The sequence below is a fragment of the Ambystoma mexicanum genome, chromosome 13 (assembly GCF_040938575.1).
Source record: "Ambystoma mexicanum isolate Mex_15411 chromosome 13, UKY_AmexF1_1, whole genome shotgun sequence".
NCBI lineage: Eukaryota > Metazoa > Chordata > Amphibia > Caudata > Ambystomatidae > Ambystoma > Ambystoma mexicanum.
The window spans coordinates 100,976,952-100,994,266 of record NC_090938.1 but is presented as its reverse complement, the minus strand read 5'-3'; the positions used below and the strand labels follow the sequence as shown (position 1 = coordinate 100,994,266).

At 47.1% G+C, this 17,315-nt stretch overlaps 1 protein-coding gene across 15 annotated transcripts in view; it reads right to left on the bottom strand.

Annotated features, from left to right (window-relative positions):
• HIPK1 (homeodomain interacting protein kinase 1) overlaps nucleotides 1–17,315 on the bottom strand; it is a 413,229-nt gene that overhangs the window by 327,245 nt on the left and 68,669 nt on the right. For 9 of the 15 annotated variants that reach the window (XM_069633373.1, XM_069633376.1, XM_069633384.1 and 6 more), the window contains exons 2-3: nucleotides 10,357–10,423; nucleotides 9,426–9,641 (exon numbers count right to left, since the gene is read on the bottom strand). The exons of 2 other annotated variants lie outside the window; for them this stretch is intronic. In XM_069633373.1, the coding sequence (XP_069489474.1) occupies nucleotides 9,426–9,486 (61 nt within the window). In that variant the 5' untranslated portion in view covers nucleotides 9,487–9,641; nucleotides 10,357–10,423. Of the gene's footprint in view, nucleotides 1–9,425; nucleotides 9,642–10,339; nucleotides 10,424–17,315 lie in introns of all 15 variants that reach the window. 4 more of the 15 variants (XM_069633379.1, XM_069633382.1, XM_069633374.1 and 1 more) reach the window with 3 other exon arrangements.

Genomic DNA, 17,315 nt, shown 5'->3' with positions numbered 1-17,315 from the left:
TGAAAAAGAAACAATATATCCAAGGAATGCGAAAATATAAGCATTGAAAAATACAACAGTTTGGCCTTTTGTGCAGGTGTGGGATAGGCATTTGGCAGGCGCGGCCATAACGGGACTACCTGGCCACGAGACGACAGAAGCTTGAAAATAGTGGGAGTACCTGGGTATGCATACATGCCAGTGCCTGGCAAAAAGCCTAACCAGTTATTAACAGGACTTCAGTGCAAGGAACAGACGTAAGGATGCACGCATTGCTTCCAAATCAAGTGGCTAAAGGCACCTTTGGTTAAGACAATCCCTTTACAGCTGCAATTACGTCATTACCTCCCTGAGCGCACTTAGAAATAAAGCTGGCAGACCTTATACAGCACAACGTTTGTTATTGCAGAATATCCAAGGAGGGCAAGTTTTGGGAGGGACAGGTAGTGGGGGGAGGGGAGGGGGTTGGGATGGACGATAGGGATTACAATGCCAAGAGTTGCAATTGGTCGATCACCCACAAACTGAGCCTTCTTACCCTCACATCCCACCCCTCTTCCCACCCCTCCTCCCATTTGTTACCCAATACAAAAGTACTAAAGCATCACCCACTAGACAAAGCAACCTAATGTGCTGCCAATAAATGGGACCCATGTGAGGCACAATACGCCCAGACGAGGAGTGTGACGTACTTATGACGTCGACCAAGTGAGTTGAAAGTCCAGGCCCAGGAAATGGTCCGCATTCACAGATTCTGATCCAGTTCAGTTTCTGTATGTGGTGCTGCACAAGATCAGTGCTTGCTGCCACGCTACCGACTGCACTGAACAGGAGGCCGGGTGGGGGGTGGGGGGTGGCACCAGTCTAGCTGCCAGTGGACACGCGCCAGCAAACAATAGACAGCCGAGCTGGCACACCAAAGAGAAGCGCATGGGCTGGATGGATATGGGCCGGGCCAAGCTGGTGGAGGAGGATCTGGATGCAGGCTGCGATTCTGTCCAAGCCACACATGGATTATCTGCATTTAGAACTCAGTAACCACACCCAGGAGGGTGTGGTAGCCAAAAATCCTGTTTGCAGATAGTCAATGTGGCGTGGACAAATTTCGCAGCCCTTTTAAAAAACCAAACAAAACGTTGACTGCAAAGATGAGGCACACAGCAATTCGATTCAGCAACAAGAGTTGTCAATAGGTCTGGTGCCCAGGGCACCTTTCTCTGGTAGCCCAGCAAGTTCACTGAATGTACTGGGGATGGCCAGAGCTGTGGGCAATGATAATTACAGTACCAGTCGCACTCGTCTCGACAGGGGCGGAAGGTGCAGTGCAACCCAATCCGTAACTGCTAGAGCGTCGCCTACAGAAGCCTCCACGCAACCCGCCCCTTGCACAGCTCTCCCCCAAACCCAAAAATGGACCGAGTGCGTTTTACATTTCTCTCCCGCCAAACCACCCCCCTGTTTCGATAGCTTTCTCCCACGAATGACCCCTCAAATTCAAATAAGCATGGTAGAGAAGTGGCCGGCATAGCAACGGGCGTTCAGAGAGTGACAAAGGAGTGTAGGCAGCAACGCGTTATGGAGGGGTTACCATAAATAGCCCAGCGTGTGCTGGCGTGCCTTACTTTAGGTGAGCATATCATCTCATCCTCAAAGCAGATACTGTATACAGAGGGCAGATATCAATCGATCTGCAAAAGATTTCCATTTCTGCAACAGGCCATCGAACCTTCCTTACTAAACAAAAGCAAAGTTCATTCTTTATGGACCAAGATTACTTTTACAGTCGATGCAACCACCCTCGCCAACTCCCCAATGCTACTCATTCTGATATTTTTTTATTTGCATTTGGAAAGCGCCTAAGCCTGAGGGCATCAAGGCACTGTTTCCAACAGGTTACATTTACATGGGTGGGACATCCAGACCAGGGGGGCTGGGAAGCCTTCAGGCATATCAACGGACAAGCCAGAGAAAGGAGTGGAGGCAAAGCAGGTAGATTGTTCCGATATGGTATCGGTACCTGGAGGGGCCTTACTAAAGGGCCGCTAGGAGGGTACTGCTCTTAGGTCGGGAGGGAAGGAGGGCGTGCCACTGTGTTGCAGCTACTGTAGGGAAGCCAGTCCCTCCTGCTCTCACTCTTTTCACCTTTGGTAAGGCTAGACTGTCTGCCTGGGCGGCTCTTACTGGTCTGGTGGATTTGGATCTCTCAATTCATTTTCCGGGATAGGTACTGGGGGGGTTGGGTTCGAGAGATACTTGCGCGTGATGGAGAGTTTTGAAGACGATCCTTTCTCGAATGGGGAGCCAATGGGCCTTTTTTCTGGTGGCTGAGATAGGGTCTCTTAGAGATGTGTAGGGCATTGTTTTGAATTACCTGCCATTTGGCCAGGTTCTGTTTGATAGGTCCTGCAAAGAGGCATTGCAATAGTCAAGTCTTGCTCCAGTGATCACTCCGTCAATGGTTAGGTAGTTGGTCGGAGAGAGGAAGTGTCTAGCCTCATTGATAAGCTTCATTGTGTATACGGAAGAGGACACAATTGCTCTCACTTGTTTGGTCAGAAAAAGTGTGGCATCCAGGTGGACACCTAGCATTTTGCCAGAGGAGTAGACAGGAATCTGGATTCAATCTATGGTGAAGGAGAAGAATTGTGTATTGAGTCTCTTGAGCATGGTCGGTGAACCGACTAGTAGTAGAATCTCCGTTTTATTGTCATTCAGGCATAGATGGTTCGAAGCCATCCAAGTCTGTATGATGGTGTAGATATTTTTGAGGGACTCCCCTATGTGTGTTGATTTCGTTACTCATTTGTCCCCTGTATGCTTTTGAGTATTTATCCCTTGTGTGGTATGCTACTTTTGATGGTGACCGTCTCTTCATTGAAGGAGCCGTCAGAGGGAGGAGGATTTGGGTTTTGTCGGCATAATTGGTGTAGGAGATGCAGAGTGTCAAGGCGGTCAAAAAGGGGGTTTAGTGAAGATATTGTAGAGTGAAAGAGGGACACAGGAGCCTTGGGGCACACCGCAAGGTAATGGGATGGGAGGGGCCAAGGTAGTGTCAGAGCAGACTCATGGACCTATTTTCCAGGAAGGGGGCTATCCATAAGGTGGCTTTGTGGGAGAAGTTAGCTGAGGCTGTGGCATAATGAGTTATGGTCTACCAGGTCAATAGCGGCAGAGAGGCCGAGGAGGAGGGCAGGATTGCCCTGATCTTTAAATAAGTCAAGTTAGATTTTGATGTCTAAAAGAGCAGATTCATACAAGGGAGCAGGGCGAAAGCCAGATTGCCGCATTCCTAGGATACAATATGTTCCTAGCTGGGGCTGCATACATCCAAATACAGGCCTATTGAGAATCTAAGATTTTTTTTACCCGTGGGGGCTGCACACAGCTGCACACTCAAAGCAGGTATCCACAGGAGAAGCAAGAAGCCAGTAGCCTGCAAACAACCAACACCAACCAAGAAAATTAAGTGTGTCAAGGGTGGGGACTGACGCCATTACTTCACTCAAGAAAGCCCTACCACTCTTACTTAAAAGTTTTATTGTGTTAAACCGTGCAGCTACATATTAAGGTCAAACGATATTATTTGTACCCTAATAGCGTCCCCAACTCACTCTAAAGGACACACCCTTGATGCCATATTTAGCTCCCACAACCAGATACATATAACCCCCCACTGTACCTCGCATCTGGTCCGATCACTTCATTGTCCCTTTCACCATCTGCTCGCCAGCCTCCATGCCCATCGTTGAGCCAGCTTCCCCCCTCCGCAAAAATGCTGGAAGAAACTAAAGATCCTTCCTGCCCTAGCCGAAGCTCTGCTTCAAAGACCTCCCTCAACCATCCCATGTAATGAACCCTTAACCATCGACTCCTTGGACTCTTGGCTCAATACCTCTCTAATCCCGCTCACCCCCACTTGCCAATCCCCCTCTCGCCGTGGTCCTTATCCCAAATGGTTTACACCATAACTGAAGATTGCAAAACAACTGAATAAATCCCTCGAACGCAAATGGCAGAAAAGTAAAACGAACTTGAGTAGATCCACCCTTGCCCTGCACCATCAGCACTACAAAGCTGAAATCCGAAAAGCTAAAAAAGCCCACGACAACTCCCGAATTCTCAACTGTGGAAACCGCAGCAAGGAACTCCACAAAATAATTTCTGAATTCGTCAAACCGACCTGAGCCCAATCCACCCCATCTCAAATCACTCTGCGACTCGCTCGCTCTCCACTTTTACACCACTTTTCACGACAGAACAACTTCTCTTAAACTGGCCCTCCTCTCACCGCCACATAATCCATCCGCCCCATCAATCACCCCCCAGCCCGCCACGGCAACAACAACCCCACTCACTTTCGACTTGTTCACACCAATCTTGAGAGACCCATTTCTTGACCTCTCTGCTTGAAAACCATCTGGCTCCCCCCTTGACCCCTGCCCCGCCTCAGTCCTCAAAGAAATATTCTCATCCACCTGCGCTGGAGAGTACGCAAGAACCATCGTAAATGACTGCCTCAGCTCGGGAATCTTCCCCAACGCCTTCAAAACTTCACGTCATGCCTCTTCTAAAAAAAAATTAAAAAAATAAAAAAAACACCTCCCTTGACCTCAAAAACTATCACCCATCTCAAACACCAGGTTCCTTGCAAAACTCCTCGAACAGCATACTCCCAACTAAACGCCTTTGTCGATATCAACAACCTCCTGGACCCCGCACAATCAGGCTTCAGACCACGACACCGAACCAAAACCACCCTGGCCTCAATCTGGGACGATCTTAAGATCACTGCCGACTCTGCAGGATGCGCTGCACTAATCCTCCTAGACCTCTCTGTCGCCTTCGACACAATTAACCACTCAATCCTTCTTGACCGCCTCCACTTCCTTGGAAACACTCAAATGGATAGCCTCCTTCCTCAACAACATGAAACAAATAACCCTCCTCTCCACCTTTGCTTCCGTCGCTCAACCAGTCAATACTCGAGTACCACAAGGAGCATGCCCATCAGCCCTTCTGTTCAACCTCTATATGTCCACCCTCCCAGGAATAATCCGCCCACACAATATCCGGTGCTATAACTGGTTCCATGTTATTACATCGCCTGCCTGTTCATCCCCAGGCTTTTTAACGTGCACATTCCATCAAATGTGCTTTTTTTTGTTGGGGGGGGCGTATCACCCCCCAAACCCTCCTCCCACACTTTTTTGCTATTGCCCACCCTCGCAAACCCTTATCTGCCCTTTCCCACCCCCCTAAAAAATTTGATGAGCACATTCGTTGGAATGTGCACGCTAAAAAGCCTGGGGATGAACAGGCAGACGATGAAAGGACGTCATAACCTATAACTACGCCAATGACACCCAAATAATCCCAAAACTCCAACTCTCAGCCTGCCTCCTGGACATTGATCGTTGGACTACAAACCACCTCCTCCTAAAACCGAAATCATGGTGTGCGGCAACACTGAGCTTCTCCCCCACCCTTTACTATGGCCCACATCCATGGGCAATCCACCCACCACCTCGGCCACAGTAAAAAACCTTGGTTGCACTCAACTCTGCCCTAATCCTCTCTCGCCAAATCAACAATGCATTTAAGTCTTGTCATTACCATCTCAAAATTCTAAGACGCATTTTTCCCTACCGCTCCTTTCCTAACAGACTTGCTGCTGTTCAGTCTATTGTAATGTCGAGACTGGACTATGCCAACTCCCTCTATCTCGGAGTCCGGGCATACCACCTCATTAAATTACAAAGAGCACAAAATGCTGCCACCAAAATGCCACTAGAACTGGACCCAAGATACCACACCTCTCAGAACTCTCCACTGGTTTCCAGTTGGACGAAGGGCCACTTTCAAAACCCTATGCATCACCCACCGAGCAGTGCACAAAACCGGCCCTCTAAACCTGCAAGACAAGCTAAAACCCTACACCCACCACACACTCTAAGATCAAGCTCTGCCCTCCTTTTAGTGATAAACACCAACTCAGCAGGATAGGAGGATCCGGATTCTCAGCCTTGGCCCCCACTCTGTGGAACTTGCTTTCACCCCACATCCGACTCACCAAAGACTACTTGTCATTCCACAAACTATTGAAAACGTGGCTCTTACCATAATAACGATGACCACCCAAAGATGTGTCCAAACCCCAGCAGCTGAACGACGAAACCCACAATAAAGCTTATCTACCTGATGCACACCCACAGGATAGTACATAATGGATGGACCGCAGGGAGTGAATGGAGTCGATAGAGTAATCGGAGCGAATAGACACAGTAAACAGAATGTCAGTGTCAGTTGATCGAACAGAGAAAATAAATGAGTAAATTGGGTGGATGGAGCAGATGGAGGCAACACCTGTTCACCATGATGTTGCCAAATATCTGTATCCCCTATATATGCCATCTACCTGTATCCCCATATATATATCTGTATCCCATATATACCTGTATCCATCCTGCCGCTATACAACTATGTCGCTATGTACGTCCCCTCTGTCCTGCTCACGTGCCTGGTCTCGGGCTTATACCGATAACCACCATCACACAACTACGCCTCCTCTCTACTATACACCAGCATTCAACCAGAACACAGCTATACCCCTGTTAATTCGGCCTAGCTGTTCACATACAAACAACTCCATAATCAACTCATCACCGTAATAAAACGCAGCTAGCTGAGCACATTCCGAATAGCTATTCGCAAAGGCACCCCTCAGGCTTAACACAGCCAGAACCCAGTCTAGGTGTCCACCCACCAGACTGAACACATCCAACTGATTTCCTCAGCACCACACCTACCGTTAGGAAGCAGCTATCATCCAACAACTACCCCAGCTGCACACCTAACCAGTGCACCCACGCATCGTACGACACTCTCTCTTACTGACTTGAACTACGGTTCCCAAGGGCGTTCAACCTACCAGCACTTTGAGATCATACCAATGATACACAAGGCACTATACTAATTCAAAGTAACCTAACATAACAGGAATTAACTATGGTGATTGGTCTGCAGTTGTTGGGTGCCATGGGGTCCATGGAGTTTTTTTTTTTTTTTTTTTTAGCAATGGGAGTACCCATCATTCTTTGAGACTAGGAAGGGACCCGACTTGATGAGGAGGCGTAGATAAATCTTTTATGAACGTTTCAGGTACACTCTAATTATTGAGGCTGGGCAAATGTCACCTGGAGGGTTTTACGTTTGAGAATATGTGATACTTCTTCAGAAACATCCTTGAAGTTAAGTGCTGGCGTCGAAGAAGTTAGTATTGAGTTGACCGGCAAATTGGTGGGAATATGCTGCTAGTTTCTTTTCAACGTTATGCTGCAGGGAGATGATTTTAGCCCGCACCTCATTGTGCAAATTGCTACTGCACAATAAGGTTACTGCACAAAGGCCTCCATTCCAAACTGATGACATGAAACAGAAACCTTCCGAGGGAGGCGGTCAGCTTTGCCCAACTCCTCAAAAATTGCAAGTGAGCAGCACACGGCAGGAAATGAGCTCATCCTAAGCGAGCGGACCACCATTTCGGTAAGTCTATTGCAGGGGTCCCCAAAAACCTGGTCACTTTCAGATGCAGTTTTGGTGTCGAGAAGGAAATGTCAGTTAATGTGAGATGCTGCAACTAACATCACGATCAATAATGCATGCGCAGGCTACAGGCAGAACTCAGAAAGGGAAAAGAGAAGTGTGCTCCCGACCTAGGCCATCATGGATTTAGCAGCGGCAGCGGCGGCGGCGGCCTCCTGCGCTTGAAGAATGTGGCCGATCAATAGCACTGCAGGACTGACGCAGCAGTCGGTGACATTTACAGTTTCTGCATCGATTTCTCGCCTCCCCACCGTTCATATTGAAGGAAAAGAAAATGCCCGACATTAACAAGATGGACATAAATAGGCCTGCCTTTTGTGGCCACCAGCTGAGGACGCTGCAGGAATATATTTGGACCCAGAAAGGCCTATCCCGCTGCTGCATCCAGTGCAATGGCCACGGCAGCTGGAGCTTGCAGGGGTCAGGAAAGGCAATTGATTTTTCCTGGGGAAAATCCACCAAGTATAGGCTTAAAACAAATGAAAGCCCAACCAGGTCGGGTCAACAGGTCTACGAGGAGCTCGCCATTTACTTCCATACGGTCAGGCACACAGGTGCAAATATTACACTGCATCAGACACTCGTCAGGCCTCCCAGGCAGAGCGGCTGCAGTCAAGGTGCCAACTTGTGAAGATCTGGAATGAGCGCCCTTTGATGCCGCTCATCGCTCGGTTGCAAGCTCTAGGAGGGTCAGCTACTCAAAGCAATCCTGGCTGTATGGATGCGTGGGAGGGCGAGGGGGGGTGCAGGGGATATGCTAGGACTGGTGCTCCAAACAGAAAACCTTGTCGCCAGCAGCCACAGGGTTCGCTACTGCCAACTCAAACATGTACAGCCCCATGCACTTCTAACACTAATTGTGTATTCCTACGCTTTCACAAACTGCCTGTAGCCAGATGGTCAGGGCGAGCCAGTCTACAAACCTGAAAGTAGTGAACAGTTCATAAATTGATACAGGTATATGAACATCGGATTCAATCCTTAAAAAACATTAACGTATTCATATAGCATTCAGTGTCTCCAAAAAACCGGCAGCAGCTAAACAGGATTTCCTACACAGCGACCAATAAGGTCGACGGAATAAACTGTGGCCCTATGGTTGAAAATTAATGGGCACCAACTGAGTGCTGCTGAGACCACGGGTTCCATCTGAGACAGGAGGTAGGGGGAGCAACACATTACGTGTGCAGCTTGAAATACATAGGCGGATGTGGAAATGTGAACAGCAGTCGAAAATTATGAACACCACAAGTCTTGCATCATTCCAAAATGGTAGGCCGAACTGTAATTAAGAAAAAGGGAGGAGGGAGGAAGTTCTCTCTCTCGCTCCCTCTCCTTTTTTTCCCTAACACTCACTTTAGTAGTACATCCAGCAATCAATTGTTTACCAAAACCTTATTTTGGGTAGAGGTTTGTACACATGCATCAACTCATCAGAAAACCAAAAACTGGCAATGCCCTTCACATGTACTTCACTGGTGGCTCTCCTGCCCTGGTAATTTAAGAAATTTAAGTCGGCAATAGGCCACCATATTTTTGCAAACATTTCGCTTAACAAGGCTGATGCATGGTGAAGCGCTACATAAATCATGCACCAACATTACACGGTTACTTTAAATTAATGTTGAAACTTAGCAGGATATGAGAAAACAGATGGGTCAAATAATGTCACTTGCCAAAAATGTGTCTTGATTCCCACATCAACCAATCAACCCAAAAACCAGAAGTGAAGCGTCAAGGCCCAAAAGTCAATAGGTCGACCAGTGTTAAGGCTGGATCAAGCCGTGGCCACCATTACAAGGCCTGTTCCACTGTCCCCAGCCATGCATGCAGGTCCACATTACCTAACTGGGTTTTGAAGATTTTCCTAAGGTCACACATGCGCTCTTTATCCTGCCACGTCATTCTGCCACGCGGGAACGAACTGGTCTTCAAAGAGATGAGGCCTTGGGCATTAACTGGCACAGCCCACCCGGCGTTTAATGCAACACCTGTCCATTATGCCTGCCATAAGTATTTTGCAAATCCAGCAGTCGCTGCCCGAGTCCATGAAACCTGAACTATAAAGAATGTAGTTATAAAGCAAACTTGGAGGGAAAAAAAACATGCCAACAGAAAGATAAAAACAGAGATCAGGTCAAAGCCAATGAATACGGCAGTGGCGCTATTAGGCCAAAATTGATCAGAATTCAAGAAATCAGGGATCCTAGCGTTACAACCTTATTCACAACGTTTTCCTAGATGGTGTTGCAAGTGGCGCCAGAGTAGCTTTTATGCTCCCAAGTGGAAGAGGAAGAAGAGGAGGAAGAGTGCGGAGGGCAATAGAGACATGTCAACAGAATACTGTTAAACAGTCATTTAGGTGGCAAATGGCAAACTAAGCAGGCGGCAGTGTCAGGGCTCAGCGGGCAACAGGTAGGGGAGGTTGTGGCAGAAGGAAGTATCTGGGATAAGGCCGATGCAGTGAAACAACCCCCCACCCCCCCTTACAGCTCCCTTAAGATATAGGATAGTCTTCCCCAACAAAGGGCAATGTGGGATTTGGTATCCTAATGGACAACGGGGTGGGGGGACTGGGAAAAACATGGAGACATTGCTAAAGGTGCTATGACAAACTACCAGAGAGGAGGGACAAAAACAGATATGGGGTGGGACAGACATAGAATTTTAAGAAAATAACTTCAACGATTGTTAAAATGGTCTGTAACTACTTGTAACATTTTCATTATAACATTCACTAGGGAAGAACTTTGGGTACCTGAAAAAGTCACTTACCTGCCCCTTCTCTGGCAGGTGGAGTTCCTGGGCCTCGTGGTCTGAATTTGGGATGAGACTCTACCCACTGTCCGATTTCCAACACGCAAGAAGCAGAGCAGTGCCAGCAACAGACAAAAGGAAAGAAAGAAGCAAAGCTGAGTGAAGCACATTCAGGAGAAGAGTGCACAGCTGATGGAAAAACGAAAGCCCACCCCTACTGTACAAGACTAGCTGTATAGTAGGCGGGACTAATATCTAGCAGTGATATGGGTGACTGCAACTACACATTAATTCCACCACTGGGTTCCTTTCTTAGAATCCTTTTCCACCAGTCAGCCTACAGAGGCCTCGAAAACGGGCACTTGCCATTAGCCTTTAGTAAGTGGGAATTGACTCTTGTCGACTCAGAAATGATTTGCTGTGTACATGGGAGGGAAATTGAGGTGGCAAGTGAGTTTTTATGCATGGCTAGCAGCTTGCAACTGGCCTGCATACAAAAAGTATCCCAAGCGAAGCACCCCTTTCAAACCATCTGCCTTTTTTCAGAACAGTGATAAAATGTGGGCACCTCTGACTCAAAAAGGTATTCATTACCATTAATTTTAAACATTTGTGGTTTAATCTTAAATGAGTCCACAGCTAAATAAACACCACAAAACTTAGTGGTGATTAGAGTACGTGCGTAGAACAGACAACCCAACCAGCAACATGCAAGTCCAACACAGACACACACATTGTACTCCACTGGTCAATCTCAGCGAAATTCATTCATTTTCTCGTATTATAACAAGTCAGAAGAGTAAGTTTTAGGAATCTAGAATGGTGCTTTCAGATGAAGAATTAAAAAAAAATGTACTTGTTTAACACCAAAACTAGTTTACTGAGAGAAACTGAGTAGTTCCTCAGGCACAGGGGACTCGACACGTCCATATAATTTAGCTGAGCTACATGGCCTTGTTTCGATTTCCCTGAACTCAAAAGGATGGTTAAGGTCCCTTGAAACTGCACATTAGTTCCTCAATGTAGTTTAGGCTCGTTTTATAAAGAGAGGAATGCGCTTCATTTGACGAGGCATTTCGGCCAAATAAGCCTCCCCAATGCAGCACTGCACAACTGGTATGCCAACTCCATCTCAACCTATGCCGAGCATTTTAGGACGTTCGACGACTTGATGGCTGCAACTGCTTGTCAAACAGGCAAGCTTTGTGCAGGTCGTGTAAAATAAATGTGTAGTCTACAGTGTGGTGAACTCTAGCTTCTAAAGGAAACACTAAGACATGCCATCAGCCAATTTCCACAAAAGGCTTGCATCAGTAATTAGGACCATGCTGGATTGTACAGCTGGGTAGATTATTCAGATGAAGCAGAGGCAAACCACTTGGGCAGAATGGTTTAATGCCACCTTTGCCTTTCATTCCATTAGTGAACATTGTATTTCTTTTTCTGCAAGCCCAACAACCGCCAAATGTTAGTTTGCCACTCTGCTTGGTGTCCAGTTCGGATTTACCCACTGGATGTGCTAGGGCTTTGCAAATCGTGGATTTCTGTGCGAGAAGTCTCGCTCATGTGTGGCACATCCGTCCATGCATTGTGTACATTCACCCACGTATCTGCCGCCACAAATGGAAGATTGTATAATATGGCAGTCACCCCTGCGTCGGCGGGGGTGGGGAGGGGCAAGACGAGGCTGATAACGGCCTGCCAACCTGAGCCTCGGCAGGCCCGAGTGAGAACCGCCTTTTCGGCCATGTCTGTCCCTCAAACAAGGAGGAGGGGGGCCGATAACCACTGCACCTCGGGATCCGAATGGTTTGTTGCACGCCTATTACGCAATCTCCAGCCAATTTATTTATTTTTAATGCCCACTGCCATTTTCCATTTCTATGGTGGTGGGTGGAAGGAGTGCTGGTACCAGAGCACAAAGCTGTGGTGTAGCAGGTAAGTGAGGTAGGGGTTGGGGGGAAAGGGTAAGGTTTGTTTCCGAGGGTGGGGCCATAGGGAGTCAACAGGAAGAGGGTCCCCGTTGCCTACCAACAATCAAGATGGCGCCACGCGGGGACGGCCTCAGGTGGCTGGAAGCCGTGGCTGGTACACTGTTCTCACCGGTTTATAGTGACATTTTTGAACGCCATATTTTCGAAATGCTATTTTGTTGACACAAAATTGCCGAACAAAAATGTCAAATTTTTACTTTTTTATTTTTATTTTTTTAAAGAGGGGGTTCCCCCCCAATACCCTGTTTTTTTTTAATTGACACTTTTTTACTTACGAAACAAAAATAAAACAAAACACATTTGGAATTTTTTTTTCCCAAATTTTTCTTCCTCGACAAAAAGTATTTCGAAAACATGTGAGAATTTAACCGGATACCGTTCTCACCCACTATTCAAGCCATCTGATCAGCCGAGCGCCTTTACCTGGGTGTGGGTGAGGTCTTTTTTCAAAATGTACTATTTCGCAGCGGAGTTGGCACTTTCCACACTTCTGCTCTCAATGAAGATTGAAGAGTTTCTCCACTATCTGATCTTATGGATCTGCACCCAAAGATTCCTGATATGTCAAGAAAACCTCCATAGACCATGCGCCTTGAGGATGTCTGTTGAATTTGAATTTCACGATGTATAGGATAGATGGTTGTGCCCATCGATGTGCAAACTTTACAGAGTTAATATTGGATTTGTTGCCGAGGTCTTTGACGATGGTCTTTGTTCTGGCTGCGCTAATGAGGTTCGATTCTACAGTCCCAATCTTCTGTAAGCTGGAATTGGTTTTCATAGCCTATCTTCATGGAATACCTATGCACCATTTCTTTGACGATTTCCTCTTGGGAGCTCCCAAACTATGCAACCCTTCAAACAATATTCCCCTAGCATCGCTTTCACACAGATAAACTTGTATGAATGATAGTGGTTAAGACGGTGAGAACCCATTCAGTTGGCATTTGCTTGTTGATGGATGTATCCATAAGCATCAAGCTGCACTATACATGTGATCTGGTCATTGGAGTGCGGGTAATCCTAATAGTGAAGGGGCTAGCAACACCTGGTTTAGGAACCATTTGGGAAATATGTTAGGCGTACATCAGTAGAGCCCCAGGTTGCAGACCCAAGTACTACTAATGGGACTTCCTGCCAACTTGGGGATTTAATCTTGTAAAACTGACTGCCCTTTTACAGTTTGTGTCCTTTCTCATGGTGGTTTGAGCCGGTACACTAGGATTGTCCAAATCCAGTCCTCGAGGGCCATAAACATGTCAGATTATCGGGATGCCCATCATATATATAGATAGATATATATAGATTCTAAATGGATGTAATATTTCTCATGAATGTTAATGAGGGCGGTCTTGAAACCCATCAGGATTGCAGTCCTCAAGGCCTGGAACCGGACACCCCTGCGGTGCACCTTGGATGGAATACGCACTTTGTTCCGGCGTCCGGAATTCTTACCAGCATGTATCTCAGCATTAGGCTCAGGGTGACAATCTGCAGTATTCCAGTTGGTAAACTCCTAGCTGGTACACGTTTTTTGAGCTAGCATTACCATTTTCATGTCTTTTGTCATTTTATTTTTATTCCTTCTATTTGTCTTTGGACCACAATATCATTTTTCAAGCTGGGACATTGTGCTATTGAAGCGACTGTGCTCGTTTCTTCTCTCGCTGCCAAGTTTCCCTTTCCCCATTTGGACAGCTCAGCAGCAATGTCTGGATCATCCAACAATGTTGTCCCACTGAACTACCTTATATTTGTACCTATATCTCATCCTCTGCCAGTTGCCTGCCTCCATTATGGGCCCCTCTTCCTCTCATAATGCGAGGCCATATCTTGTTTGGTGGGCGCTGTTTCCCCACTAACCTGGCGTGCACATTATGCTCTCTTCACACACAAAACGGTACTCCGCGATTTCATTGCAGAATATTCAATGCAAAAAAAGAAAAAGGAAAAAAAAAAAAGTGATGGCTAGGTGGTTTTGAATTAATCCTAACCTCTGGCATGGCTCTGGGCAATCCTCCAGACCATTGTTTTTCGCCTGCCAAGTCATTACTAAAGGGTAAAGACCATACGCAAATCAGGCTTGTTGACACCCCCAAAAGGGTTAGTCCATCCCCCAGCCCGAACTGCTAGGTCACATCCCTTCTGCACGAGACAACCAGCCTCGCCAAACATGTTCGGCCTTGTTGGGCCTCATCAGTGAGGAGTAGCTGAGGTCTCTAGGCCCAGCAGGCACATCCTACTCGGGGCTGACAAAGAAACACAGAAAAGAGGCGATGGCTGGAAGGTTTTGAACTAATCTTCACCTCTGAATATTCAACGCACCATATTTTTCATTGCAATCAAATTCACAGACCATATATTAATGAAAGAAAAAGATATTGCTTGGGGAGGGTGATATTGTTTAAGCGTAGGGAGCTTGACATTACTGGGAGTTTGTGTGGAGGGTGGGGGGCACAAACAGTAACTTCCAGTCTATGGCTTTGCATTTCAGCAGTCATTCCTTCTGCAATGGGAAATGGCTAGCATTATGTGGATGGGGTCACATTGGCCGTTTAAGGCCCGAGTTCCTGATCCAATGCTTCCAATGTCCATCTGTTCCTTGGGTTATCTTTGAACCCCATTGCACACCTTTCACCTGCTGAAGGACTTATGGGGATTTTGCCTGGTCTGTACTTGCATCAAGTTTTTGTTCTATTTTCATAATGACCGCAGTTAATGAATAAGCCAGTCTAGAAGTAGTCTTCTTTGCCATCTTGCTTGCGCTCACCCGTTTCTACATCACCAGTCTTCCGTGTGTCTGTCAGTTTCTAACATGCCAATTCTGCCCACTAAGCCATTGCCTTCCAAATGTCTAGAGTTTGCACGGCCACGCATTTGGGCAATTGATTTCCCATTCTGAAGTGGGTATATGGATGCTGCTTTGGATGTGCGTGGTCATCTCGCGCTGTAGCTCCGCAGTAGCTCTTAGGCATAGTGTTTGCATCACATGTGGGTGTCTCGCAAATGTAGGGGAGGAATGGCCACGAGGCCCTCCTCACCTACAGCTCCCTCCCCAGGTGAGGACCATGGCTCGGTGGGAGCACCCTCATGCCACCCGGGCCCAGGTGGAGGGGGGTTCACCCGCCGACGACATTGCCCACACGCACCCTGTCTTTGCATTTACCGAAACTTAAGTTAGGCCTAGACGCCATCTTGCACAGCAAACATGGTGTGAGTTCAGCACACTGTAACGAGGCCCCCACCTTTGGAGGGCCTTTCATGCATCTCTGCCGCCTCAGCAGCCCTGGCAGATCCGCTGCGAGCGCGTTCCCATGAGAAAGTCGGAGATGAGCTAAACCCGAGATGCCAACACGGCAACATTATATTAGTAACAATGTGATATTGCACCCCGTATGACCCGGACCGCAAGGCCGGGGCAACGGGGAAAAAAGCTGAAGCATCACTATCTGAAGAAGGTAGAAAATAGTTCAAGTATTGGTATTAATGAACTACCTCTGTTTAAAATGTGAACGAACCATAAAAATGTAACGTTATATGATATCCCTCCAGGTCTGGACTAATGCTGCTATAACCACGGAGAAAGATGTTGACCAAACGTGTAACCTCTATTTGTAAAAGTGTTTTTCAATAGTATGTAGAAACTTGAACTCATATGTTTTGAATCACCCAAAGCGGCGAGCATCAATCTCTGTAGGCCATAACCTAGATATCCCTCGTATAACGTCTAATGTACATACAATACGCACACAACGTAGTGAACATAATGTTAGGTAATGAAAAGGTACTGGAACCGACTGTATTAAAGAAATGTGTAACGAAAATGAAATATATATATATATATGTGTGTCTGAATAACGTTAAAATAAGGCAGAACAGTATAAAACTTCTGCATTCACTGATCAGCAACGCACGAGGAAAATACCTTTGTGAGTATATGCAAGGTCATTCCCTCTCCCACCCCACCAAGCCTGCCAGATAAAAAAGCTAAGACTTGTGCTGCGCTCCCTCACCTCCCCCAACCAAGCTGGCGTTACTTCAGAGAGTCAGAGGCCCCGGCGCCGCAACCAAGGCCACAGCCCGCCACCTGTGTTATTTACAGCACGGTAATAAACCCACGGATGAACAGCACCCTCTCATAAATCCCCACGAACCCCCCCAAGAATCCTGACCCCGTGTAAGGACGACCCCCATCATTGGGACAAGACACAGAGACCCATCTATATAATAACTTCTAACGCAGCAGACAGACATGTATCACTCGGCCCAGGTCCCAGAGCCCCGTCCCGTGACCTAAAATACCGGTCAATAAGACACAGGTAAATCTCACCCCAACCGACAACCACCAGACCTCTCACGAGGTGCATTCCTCATGTGTTGTGTTTATTTTATAAGATAAGCTGGTGAAGCGATTTATTAATGAACGTAAATGTCATTTTCTGAATAACTGTAGTGTGCATGGCCTAGGGCAAATGAGACAGGAAAGGTATTCGTTATTGTCACAGGCTGCCCCAGCACATCAACACCGCATGGATGACCTCAAGCCGGCCTGCCAGGCCCAACCCAACCCACGAGGCTGACCAGTGACGTCGTCCCGCCAAGACCAACCCCGCGCCAGCAACACCTATAGTTAGTCGACACCACCCAATCCCAATTGACTTGTGCCCCCTATAGTGTTTAGGTGTTGATGACGTTTTTTGTATTAGAAATACGCCTGTCTTTGCTATTGTCAGGCAGAGCGCTCTCGTAGGTTGCAGAGTTCTTTGCATGCCTTATCCTTGGATAAACTCCCACTTACGCTCACCCGCACTCTGTCTTGGTCTTATTCCCACTACGGGAGAGTCCCTTATTGTCTCTCATTGCGGGGAGGATCGTGCTGAATTGGGGGCGCTTCCTTTCAGTGGTGACCCCGATAGCGTGATATCTCCAAACTATTTTTCCTAACTCCTTCTTAAACGACCCCCTTGTGGCACGAGAATCTCC